General features: G+C 29.0%; 2 protein-coding genes across 3 annotated transcripts; both read left to right on the forward strand.

Annotated features, from left to right (window-relative positions):
• The first annotated feature begins 1,560 nt into the window (after window positions 1-1,560).
• LOC148237939 (uncharacterized) lies at window positions 1,561-4,340 on the forward strand. 2 transcript variants are annotated; one of them, XM_088205790.1, is made up of 7 exons: window positions 1,561-1,699; window positions 1,845-2,096; window positions 2,155-2,364; window positions 2,438-2,568; window positions 2,625-2,814; window positions 3,036-3,112; window positions 3,213-3,345. In XM_088205790.1, the coding sequence occupies exons 1-6, from the start codon at window positions 1,669-1,671 to the stop codon at window positions 3,068-3,070; spliced, it is 849 nt and encodes a 282-aa protein (XP_088061916.1). In that variant the 5' UTR covers window positions 1,561-1,668; the 3' UTR covers window positions 3,071-3,112; window positions 3,213-3,345. The 2 variants fall into 2 exon arrangements, with proteins under 2 accessions (XP_088061916.1, XP_088061915.1); XM_088205789.1 differs by lacking the exon at window positions 3,036-3,112 and having other exon boundaries at window positions 3,213-4,340.
• Window positions 4,341-5,413: 1,073 nt separating this feature from the next.
• On the forward strand, window positions 5,414-8,964 carry LOC148237940 (uncharacterized). The gene is made up of 8 exons (XM_088181373.1): window positions 5,414-5,619; window positions 5,972-6,208; window positions 6,269-6,389; window positions 7,826-8,014; window positions 8,081-8,171; window positions 8,233-8,371; window positions 8,546-8,646; window positions 8,717-8,964. Exons 1-8 carry the CDS (start codon window positions 5,414-5,416, stop codon window positions 8,962-8,964), a joined length of 1,332 nt encoding a protein of 443 aa, XP_088037499.1.
• Window positions 8,965-11,956: the final 2,992 nt, after the last annotated feature.

The following is an 11,956-nucleotide window of genomic DNA, read 5'->3' on the forward strand; positions in this document are numbered from 1 at the left end:
AATGATTTTTTCAAATCTATATATATACATACAGTAGACCCCCAATAACACGGTAAATTGGGAACGTGCTATTTGGGTGCATGTAGTTGAGGAATATACTAATACAATTTTTTGTAATACATACATACGAATCAGGTGTGTGCGGTGAGATATCCTCCCTTTGGCTCGCTCACACATAAAGTAATGGGCACCCAAATTGCACGTCCCCAATTTACCTTTTTATTGGGGGGTTTACTGTATATATATTTCTTCAGTGTATACAAAATTTGGGTTGGTTTACTTCAGAGATGCTGAAAAATATTAGTTTTTGCATAAATTTTTAAAGTTTTATTGTTTAATGCAGCAGCTTCCAAACTGGGAGGGCGCAAGTTATAAAAGGGGTGTGAAAGGTTTAACCTTTAATCCTTTATTATAAATTTAATCCTAATATTTTCAAATGAACAGATAATATTTTAACTGGTTACCAAAAGAAAATCCACTAATAATGAAGCAACTAATGCTGATACAAGATAGTGTGAATAGAACAAGGAAATATAATTCCTAAAGTAATAAAATACGATTTATCTTTAAGATTCGTAAGTATTATGATAAATTGCTTGGAAAAAAATGTGTTTGGTTTGTAGGAAAGTTTTGGTTAAATATGTAGTAGGTAACCATGTAAATACATTGGTAAATCCATAGATTTTTTCAAAGAAAGAAATATTTAATATGCAAAAGTATAGTTTGCAAAATAATAGTTTCAATCCTATAAAAATCATTGTACCAAGCTTCCTTCAAAATCTAAAAAGAACAAATACAATAAAGAAAAGCTTGTTTTCCAGGAGCATTAATTTGGTTAAAATAATCTTTCACTCAAAAGGCAAAGTTGATTTTTCATCAAAGCATTTTATAGCGTTTTTGTGTTCTATTTTTCTATGTGAAATCCTATGGTTTGTCTGAACAATGTAAATTTTATCACAATTGCTACAATACATTTGGTATACTCCTTCTGATTTATTATAAATGTTGTCTTTTCTATTCTGTAGAATGGTTCCTATTTTATTATAAATTTATAAATAGTTCTAACACCCTCTTTGGAAAGTACTCGCTCTATCTTTACCGATATATCTCGAACGTATGGTATATGTGATATACAATTAAAATTTTCATTTTTATCTGTTTTTTACTATAAATATTTGCGAAGCCATTTAATATTAATAGTTCTTTGATATTTTTAAATTTCTTAACTTTATGTTCGCTATCCGAAAATTTGTCTGCTCTAAGAAATAGGGAGGCTGCTATAAAGTTTAGTTGTGAAGGACGACGGTGAGAATTAGCGTTTAAATAGCGATTTGTATGTGTTTTTTTTTATTAATAACCTTTTCTAATATTTTCATTATTTAAGAAATGGTTTTTCTATATACTATGTGCAAATATAACATAATATTAAAAAATACTGTTAAATGAATCAATCAAAACAAAATTTAAATTTACTTAATTCAACTAAATTTATTTAACAATTAACATAATAAATGAATATTATTTAATAATATAGTACGTACATATATTAAAAAAAATACTACAATTTTTCGTTATAGCAATATTGGCTGTATATAAAAGTATTGTTGCGGTTCCTCATAGCCAGTTTGTAACCGTTACTCTCATTGACTTCACCTCTTCTATGAAATAATGTCCACCGCTTCATGGATGCAGGCCATTGGTAAATCATCAATATATTAATTTTACTCAGAAAACGTACATTATCTAATCCATTAAATTTAATATTGTATATAAGCAGCCACATATTTTTATACTATATGATTATTGTCACAATTCGTTTAATCATTATTGTAACAATTCTTCAGAGCCGTCGCGAACAACTAGCGCCAACAAATATGAGGATGTTATGGCTGAATTTAGAGCGAATGGCCGCGATTCCGATACGTCTTCGCTCGCCAGCTCCAGAGCCGTTTCGACAAGCCAAGGATGTCTAGCCACTCCGAACTCGCAAACGGTTCCTGTGAGCCAACCTACTCAACCGACTCCTACTCCGTGTAGTCTATGTGGAGTTTGTCCACCGATCGCTATACCTGGAGCATCTGATTTCATATCGAAAGGTGAATTATCAGCACATATTCTTTTTTTAATACAAATTTATGACTGGATCATTTTTAGACGTCGGAGGATCTGTATCGACGTCGTCGTCTTCATCTAATCCTTCACTCAATCCGTTAAACTCTCAATTCAACAACATGGACATAGTCGATTTGCAACAACAATTCGGCGCCGGCTTGAGGAAGTTATTAGTCGACAAACCTGGTTTACGTCAAGAATGGCCGTTTATACGTCGAGATTATTCTCCGATTAGTCCACCTCCGACCAACAGTAATTATTTATTCATTTTATATTATCATATATTTAGTTTCGTATTGTTGAACATCTTTATAACGTTTCATAGGCGTCGATAACATTTGGCAGTTGAATCCCGGACAATATCCACGATCGAACAACATAACTGCTCCGATCGGCGGTATTAATTATCAATTGCAAAGATTGCAACAGCTCCGTCAGAAGAAGGCAGGATTCATGGTAAGTTTGATTGTTATTACAATTGTATTAAGCTGTACTAATGGTTTACTTTCCAGGTCGATGGTTTTCAAGAGTGCGTCTTTTGCCGTAATAACGGCGAGCAAGTCAACTTTTACAGATCGCACGAGCTGAAGGACCAGCTTGGAAGAGTCGTGTGTCCGGTTTTGAGAGCCTTCACTTGCCCTTGCTGCGGAGCTACGGGAGATAATGCTCACACTATTAAATACTGCCCGGAAAAGGGATCTGGTAAGTTAAATATATAAGATGGCCCAAAAATAAAACTAAAACGATACCTAGTCCTTTATAACAACTATATTACACTCCTTAGATTCACAATAAAGTATCGCTTATTTACTTTTGGAGCATCCATTATATGTATATATTCAATAAAAATGACGCAACATATTATAAAATATAGATTTTGATCAGTATTGAATATAATTACAATCTTTCATTGAAATTTGCAGGTAAAGTACGTTATTTACCAGTGCGTCTGTTTTAAAACGATTTAAATACTAAAGATTGTAATTTCTGATAAGTTTAGGTAAGATTATAGATAATCAGATTCACAAAACCCGTTTAAATACATATTTTCAAATTATTCTATAGGATATTTTGTATTGTATGTAACATTTTTGTTTTAGATTTCATATCAGGAATAGGACATTTGAGAGCTCTCAGAGTCCCTAACGGAAAGAGACGCATCGGTCTATCTCCGAGAGAGATCGATAATCAAAAGATGGATATTTGGTTCAACGAAGAATAGTAATATTAATACGGTTTGTATTTTTCGATGCTCCTGTTTTAATCGTATTAGAAATCAATCTTTAAAAGTTGTCATTCATATTATAAAATCCATTCCATGCTTTAAAAAATATGGAAATACTAATATCATTTTCAGTAAATTAATGTATCTTAAGAGCTCCATAGTTGCTTCTTATATTAGAACGCTCTAATATATTTAAAGTAATATTAAAACTGTATAAAATAATATACATTTGATATTCATAATATGTTTTACATATTATGTTAAATATTTTTCATGTGTATTTATCTTTATAATATAGTGTTTATGTATTTTTATATACAGAAAATTTCATCTTATTATTATATATTGGAATTATATGTAATACCTACATATACAACATTCAAATGAAAGTATTATTACAGTGTTGATTTGTAATGCAACAACAATCAACATGCGTGTAACAGTATTTTCTACCGTTTAAATTATAGTGATATTTTCAATATAAGCGTACATTAACACTATCATTCATTTATATTTTAAGCAAAAAGATCCTTCTTATTTCATTATCGGAATGCAGAGAATGATAATATGATTTCTGTGACATTTTTTTAATCATTCATGTTTGTGTTTTTTAAATTTGATAATGAAGAATTATAATAAAGTTTTAACACATATTTCTGGATTATTGTAAAAATGGTAATAATATAATTGATATTTAATATTAAAATTTAGAATCAAAAGCATCCAAATGGAACATTACTCGATTTTAATATTGTTTGATAAAAAGTAACACATTTTTGTTTGCGTTATTAAAGGTTTTGAGAACCTATATTATCTTAATTATAATTTTAAATAATATTTTATTCCACTTTTGTTGTGTATATCGCCTGTAAATATAACATGCAATTAACAAAGTTCGCAAAAATCATTTTTAATGAATTTTTACTATGTATATTAATCCAATATATGTATATACAATAGGTTGAGTAATCATTTATAATATTATAAATATTTATGAATCATTTATGATATTTATAATATTTTCTTTATTTTATAAGTTGCTAAACTAAAGCATTATTGAATTTATTGTTAATTTGTAAGGTTTTATTAATATCATGATGTTTTCTAATAATGCTTTCGTATAATTAATAAGAAACCATTTACAATGATAATAATAATGTAGTATTTAATTTTAGTACTATTACAATGTTATAATATTGTTTACAAATGTGGGTAGGTTTAATTTTTCTATTGCTTTTGGTAATCTTTTTTTAATGCTTTATTTCAAATTCATTATTGCGTCGAATTTATAATTGCGTTATTAATGCGCATTTTTATGTTTTTGAATATTTTTAATAAATATAAGTTACATTTCAATAAAGATTGTACGTTTTTCTTCGATTACATTTCTTGTAATTATTTGTTTTTATTTTTTATTTCATGTTGTCTAAATATTAGACATTTTTCGTTTTTATTATTTTTTTACAATGCATTGTAATGTTTATTTTTTTTAATATACTATTATGTTTTATTAGCGAGTTTTATTTATTTTATTGACCTCAAAATTTTACTTTTACGTATCTTATACGTATCAAACGTATATCTATCGCACGTGCAGAAATTTAACGGTGGCGAAGAAATTTAGATTTGCTCCTAAGTTTTGGGCAATCATTATATTTCAATATTTTAAAAGGAACCCATCCACTAAATAATAAAATGTACAGTGTAGTGTACATTATCATTTAAATTTTACTTTTAACACTATAGCGCTTAGATTTACAATAAATATTAATAAAAAAAATCAGAACGAATTTAAAATAACATTTTAAAGTTGAGGGTCCGGTATTCGTACACTCTCTAGCTGCGGTACCTCACGGTAGTGAGGGACATACTGCTAGTTATTTTATATACATATTATGATTATCTTTCACTACTACGTTTAATTAAACACGCTGACACGAACTAGTAGCATGCTAACTTCATATGAATATAATCAGGATTTTAAATTCAGTATAGTGTGGCTTTCCACGATATAAGTCATTCATTAAAAGATACTTTAATGCAAATAACTAGTGATTTTAAAAAATCAAATAGAAAATGAAATCGCTGCCTTTATCCGAGGATTATAACAAAAAGCGAAGTATTTTAGATGAGTTTTGGTTTAAAGATATCGAAGAAGATGTTAAAAATAAGAGCAAGTGGAAGTCTTGGTTTAGTTTGAAGATCTTAAAAGATTTCTGTAATGAGACGAGTATACATGGCTTTAATCACATTGTCGCACCCAATCGCCACATTTTGGAAAAGTATGTTTTCTATTACAATATATTTTAATGGAATATAGACGCGAGAACACATAAAATAGTTCAAATATAAGCAATTATGTTTTATACAAAATATCAGTCAATAGAAGGGCACAAAAACAATTTTCATTTCTCAGAAGTCAAAAATTTACGTCAAAAGCAATAAAATCGTGTCGGCGCCGTCGCAATGGGAACGCTCGGTAATGACGTTCCCGCTGCGACACGATTTTATTGCTTTTGATTTTTGGATTTTTTACTTCTGAGAAGAGATATTTTTTTTGCGCTCACCTATTTAAAACACCCTTTATATATTTATATTAACTTTTTATTTGATTAAAAAAATTGTTTTGTGCAGAATCGGTTGGGCAGCAGCTACCATTCTTGCTGCTCTCGGAGCTCTCCAACTTTGCTTAGAACAATGGCAAAGATATGTAGCGAGTCCGACAGTCGTTTCATTGGAAAAAGACTACAGAACTTGGAACAATACTTTTCCGTCTTTGACTGGATGCAGCGTCGTTAAATTTATACAAGGCGCCGCTTTAACGTATATAGGAAATACTTGGAATGTGAAAGAAGGAGACGAAAAATTCAAGTATAAATTTGTATTAACATATATGTACATATAGGAAAAATAATAATTTTAATGTATTAGTTTCTACATGAGATTCGTCGAAACTGTGATGAATGTTTCCATAGACAATTTAGACGGATTTAAGAACTTCTCTGGAAATCCAAACTTGGATAAGATTGATCTGCTGAATCTTGCTACTGAGGTTTATTATTACATATCAATATTTATTTTAATTTAAATATTTTTTATTTTAATCAAGTATTATAAAAACTCAGATAGGGTCTTCCTTTCGACACACTGCTACATGGTTTGATTCTAAAATTAACGTAACCTTCGTGAACGTTCTTACCGAATTAGGATTATGCTATACTATTAATTCGGTTGTATCAAAGAATCAAGCAATTACGTATGTATTATAATATAATGGTTCTTAAGTTAATATAATATTTTTTTTATGGAGAAATCGTTTTAAAAACTGAAGAATCGACGTTATTATTTTTGCTGTTATCAATTATACACTGGCAAACTATTGGACAGAGCCAAACGCCTTTATAAGGTTTTGATTGCTTGAGGGTATTTGTACAAATTGTCTATCGCGATCCTTTTTAAATAAAGAGTGTTTTTCCGGTGCTAACGAACTGTTTAGTCCCGAGATCTCTCTTCCGTTGTTAGGCTTTACTTTCGAGAGAACTTGGTTTCTCTTTTTATTTGTTCAAAATGGTCGTTAGAATGCCCTCTTAATTAATTGTACAGATTGTCAAAACCCCCATGGACATATTTTAGGAACAAGGATTTTATTTATGACAAATTGTTTGGTTAGGTCAGGCTTTGTTATGTTTGGTTATTTTTTCTACTTCTCACAATGGATTAGTATCAGGGATGCTTTTTTTTTTTTTTTTTTTTTTTTTTTTTTTTTTTTTTTTTTTTTTTTTTTATGAAAATGTTAGAAAATATTCACTGCGAATGCGAACCCTCTGGTAAAATTTTGGGAAAGCAAGTGTGGAATTGCTGTCGATTTGTAAAAGCAATTGAAGAATGCCTGGTCAAAAGAATCGTGATTCCCTATTAAAATTCGAGATTGAAATAGTTGGCTCTGTAGTTCGTTTATGTAGGCTTTTATATGATATTTAAAATCATTTAAAATATACGAAAAACAACAGTTCCTTGTCTATTTTAGATTTGAGATGTGTGTTTGTGATACTTATACATACTTATCATTTTGATTTTCTTAGTTTGAGTCTAAGATGCGAAAATTAGTTTATATATCTTTGGTCAGTACTGTTTTTCTAACTTCAATAATTTTAGATATGCTTTGCAGAGACGCATGTGCTCAAGTTCTCATCTAATAACGTTGATAATTTATTTTAAAATAAGTAAATGACTTTAGAACCATATATATGCATGTATATATCAATATATATTATTAAAATGGTGACGTAATTAATTAAAATAAAGCAAAAAATTAGATTACTTTCAGCTTTAAATTATCAACCTTCTTCAAAGCCGATAACATGTCAATACGTAACTCATCCTTGCTATTTGAGAATTGAAGTGCAAAACACTTGTACTGATGTGAGTTTATAAACGTATATTATATTTAAATGTAAAATAAATATATATTTTACATACTTATTTTAGTACTATGTTCATTCTCCGTTTGAGATAGTAGACATGTCCACTAACAAACTGACTTCAGCTTGTCCTGGACAAGACTTGAATACCAACTGGAAAGTCGTGGAGACTAAAGCTTCCGAAGACGTTAGAACTTTGGCTATAGATCAGCGAAAATGTCGGTTTCATACGGAACCAGCTTCAAATAAGCAACGAGTGATTATAAATTTATAATAATAATAAGTATGTAATAGATTACTTCATGTCATAATTTACTTTTAGGATTATAGTGGCGGTGTTTGTCGAAGAGAGTGTCGAAATAAACTAGCTTTAAAGCTGTGCGGTTGTCGGCCGTTTTTTTATTTACAAGAAGGTTTTGTTTATTATATTTTATCAGTATAATATTGACAAATTAATGTGTTTTGTATTTTTAGAAGGAAAGATTTGCAACGTTACTGGAATGGCATGTTTGGCGGAGCATAAATCGAAGTTGATCAAATTGATTGGATGTAAATGTATGCCTCAATGTGTGGATGCTACTTATGAGCTAACGACGCAAACAGAATCTAAATGGTATTATATATTTTTTAATATATTAAAAAATAAGAGAGGTTGCTTATTATAGTTTAATTTTATGTAAATAATTTGTAAAACGAATTTTGCATGAGTTTGTAGAATATAACGATCAGTGACTAATTCTATATAAAATTAAATTAATTTACAAAAAAATAAAATTACGATTTTTAGGGCTGGTCCATTCGCAGCACGTTCTTCGTTAAAAGTTGGCATTCTTCCTCCACGCTCACGATATCGTCGACAAATTTTATTCTACTTCGAAGATTTAGTAGGTATATATTTATAAAAATACAATGTAGAAACTGCAATATAAATAATAATAATATATTATTTATATTGCAGTTTCTTTCGGCGGAGCTGCTGGATTATTTTTGGGGTGCAGTTTTTTGAGCGCCATAGAAATCGTATATTTCATCTTGGAAAGGTTTACAATGTGCATATTGAGAATGCTTGGTGTACAAAAGAAAGACGTCAATAAGGAAAAAGTTGACAACACACGCAAAAGGAAAGTTTTAAACGTGCAAGATATACGAGACGGAGAAAGATACGAAATGAAAAAGTTCATAAAGAATATCGCTGAATATGAATAAATTTTAGCATGCTTAAAGCATATTTTTATTTACGCTGTACAATAATTCATGTTATGGTGTGTATAAATTTTTAGAATTTCAATACTATTCGTGTGTTGCGTGTTCTACTAATAATTATGCTGCATTACATAAAATCAATAAAAGCTATAAGCCATTAATATAAATGTACTTATTTAGGTATACTGTATGATATTGTGATTCTAATCTTATATAAATATATATGTATTAAAATTACGCTTTTATTTTATTATATATACAAAAATCTTAATACATATCAACTTGTTTGATGTCGGAAATTATTACTGTGAGATAAAACTTGTTAAAAGCGTAATAAATTTAATTCTTATCTGATATATGTGACGATCAGAAATTCAAAATCAATACAATCATAGTAATTTTAAAGAGATCAGAAATCAATACCATCATAGTTATTTTCTAATAAAGCAGTAATTTTCAGTCAGTGCTAGTGTGCCGCATTTGGGCAAGAGAAATAAAAAAACGCATAAATAAAATAAACAAATTCAAATTTTCGTAATTAGCCGTCGCGTCGAGAGTGAGCGATCAATGAGTCCTCCTCCAGTCAGACCAAGAATATATACGCGAATACATCATGTAATTCACTTTCATTCGGAACTCGCTTCCGTCAGCACATACGTTAATAATTTACTTCGACAAGCACTTCTATCTGATATCTCCGACTATGTACACAAGAGAATTGAATAAATACATGAAATTATACGTGACCCAAAAGTGTTACTAAATAACGTTTAAAAAAATATTTGTCTTCAAAATCATAATGTCTTGGAAGAGCGTATTGAAAAAAGTAAAATTCTGTTGCTTGTCTCAAATTGGATATAGTCATAGAGGTTTGATTTGATAATAAACTGTATTCTGCGAAAGAAATGTACTACTAAAATTTCTTCGATTTACAGAAATTTGTCACTGATGGAGACACTAATACATGTATGATCCATAGTAATATCAGAAGTCTATAGTAATATAGGTAAGGATAGCCATAATATTTTTAAAACAAAGTGTAATATCCAAGTGCCGACAAACTATGAAGCAATATGCAAGGTGCGACGTCTATCTGTACTTCTTTCGCTTATTTTCCCCTGAGAGTTAAGTTGGTTTAGTTTGTATTTTGGACTCGAACTTTACTTAATGAAAGTTCTGAAACTATTTATAGTTTTAATATTAATTATAGTTTTAGAACTTTCATTGGATTAGATTTGGGTTTGAACAGCAAATAGACGTTTCACAATTGTCAAATTGAATTTAATAGACATTTTAGAGCAGCATTATTTCAATAGCGTCTATCAGTTAAATTATATTTTCACTAGTAGAAATATAGCTACTGGTGAAAATGTATTTAGACTTCACTAGTGAAAATATAAACTTATCGAAAAATACACATTCACTGTAACATTTATACAACGCATGTAAAGAAATAATGATAAGTATGTAAATGTATATATTACTATGTATGAAAAAGTTAAAATCATCTAATTTTACTAGCATATGTTAGATAAATTATATTTTCAATGGTAAAAATATATGTATATCTACCGGTGAAAATGTATTCCGATATAATTTCAATGGCTTTATGCCAAGGAACTGGGAAATAAAATATTAGTCACTGTATAATTTCACTGAAATGACACATTTTAAAAAATATTTTCCAGGGGAGAAGGCAAAAGTTAGTCAGTCAGTACTCGTTTGTAATAATAATAATATAAATGTCATTATTGTCAACTTTTTCTTGTAAGAATTAAATGTTGATTATACAATTTCAATTTGTTTTACAAAATAAATTCACGAAAATGTAAATGTATCTATGGATTAGTATAATGAATACAGGCGAAGTAGTAATTATTATTCGATCATGACTGAACGCTTTAAAATACTTTTAATCCATTAAAATACAAACCGTTAATAAAACATTTAATTGTGTTGCTCTAACATATATAAGGGTTGTAATTCCCTATTCTCTCACTACTCATTATATATTTGACATATTTTATTTGCTGCAAAAAATGGTTTCAAAACAGCAAAACAAAAAGTCAGATAAAGACATAAGTTTGTTTGATGTTTTGAAGAAATATTGTCAGAAGACATCAATGCACGGTTTTGCACATATAGTACAACCAAATGTGAGCATCACAGAGAGGTATGTATCTATTTTAATAGTTATATGTATATTATAAGCCTATTTTATTTCATATTAATTATAGAATATCTTGGTTTGTGATGATAATATTTTTCACATATTGTGCTTTACAATTGGGACTAATTCAATTAAATCGATATAACATTAATCCTACTGTAGTGTCTCTAAGAAAAGATTTTAGAAAATGGACAAGAATATTTCCTGCTGTCACTATTTGTCCAGATAATAAAATAGATCTTGAACGAGCTAAAGAATACATACATAGGTAAGTAATATATTTTAATAAACAGTTATGAAATACTTATAATATAAATGTATTTCAGAAAATGGAATTTGACAGAAAATAATGAGAACTTTCAGATATATAAAGAATTTGTACAACTTTCAACGTCTACTATATTCAGATCGACTATTAGACAGTTTTGGAAGTATGAAAACGATCCGAATTTCGATGGAATTAATTTGATGGAGTTGGTGGCTTTTGTTGTACCAAAAAATACGATTAAAACTAGTTTTCACATAAAAGATTTTAAAGCAACTTGGGTCACAGTCATTACAGAAATGGGAGTGTGTAAAACGTTTAATTCTCTATTTTCAAAGTAAGTTTTATAACGTGTGACATATTAGATACAACAATAAAAATAAATATTTTTATATTTAGATATCAAAGCATAAAATTATGGAGGAATTTAAACATCGGCGAATCTAATAAATTTCAGATCAATTCTGAAAAAGAATTGTTAACATGTAATTACTTAAATAAAAACTGCTTTGCTAAGTTCACTATAGTTAACACGACTGGTAATGTAAGTATATAATATA

The sequence above is a fragment of the Plectrocnemia conspersa genome, unplaced genomic scaffold, assembly GCF_051122295.1.
Source record: "Plectrocnemia conspersa isolate PC_06_02 unplaced genomic scaffold, ASM5112229v1 ptg000002l, whole genome shotgun sequence".
Classification (NCBI taxonomy): domain Eukaryota; kingdom Metazoa; phylum Arthropoda; class Insecta; order Trichoptera; family Polycentropodidae; genus Plectrocnemia; species Plectrocnemia conspersa.

Coding starts and splice junctions, on each gene's coding strand:
- LOC148237939 (XM_088205789.1), top strand. CDS start 1,669: ATGTCCACCGCTTCATGGATGCAGGCCATTG. Junction 2,365..2,437: donor TAGTCCACCTCCGACCAACA/GTAATTATTTAT, acceptor AACGTTTCATAG/GCGTCGATAACATTTGGCAG. Junction 2,569..2,624: donor AGAAGAAGGCAGGATTCATG/GTAAGTTTGATT, acceptor TTTACTTTCCAG/GTCGATGGTTTTCAAGAGTG.
- LOC148237940 (XM_088181373.1), top strand. CDS start 5,414: ATGAAATCGCTGCCTTTATCCGAGGATTATAACAAAAAGCGAAGTATT. Junction 5,620..5,971: donor AATCGCCACATTTTGGAAAA/GTATGTTTTCTA, acceptor TGTTTTGTGCAG/AATCGGTTGGGCAGCAGCTA. Junction 8,647..8,716: donor CTACTTCGAAGATTTAGTAG/GTATATATTTAT, acceptor TTTATATTGCAG/TTTCTTTCGGCGGAGCTGCT.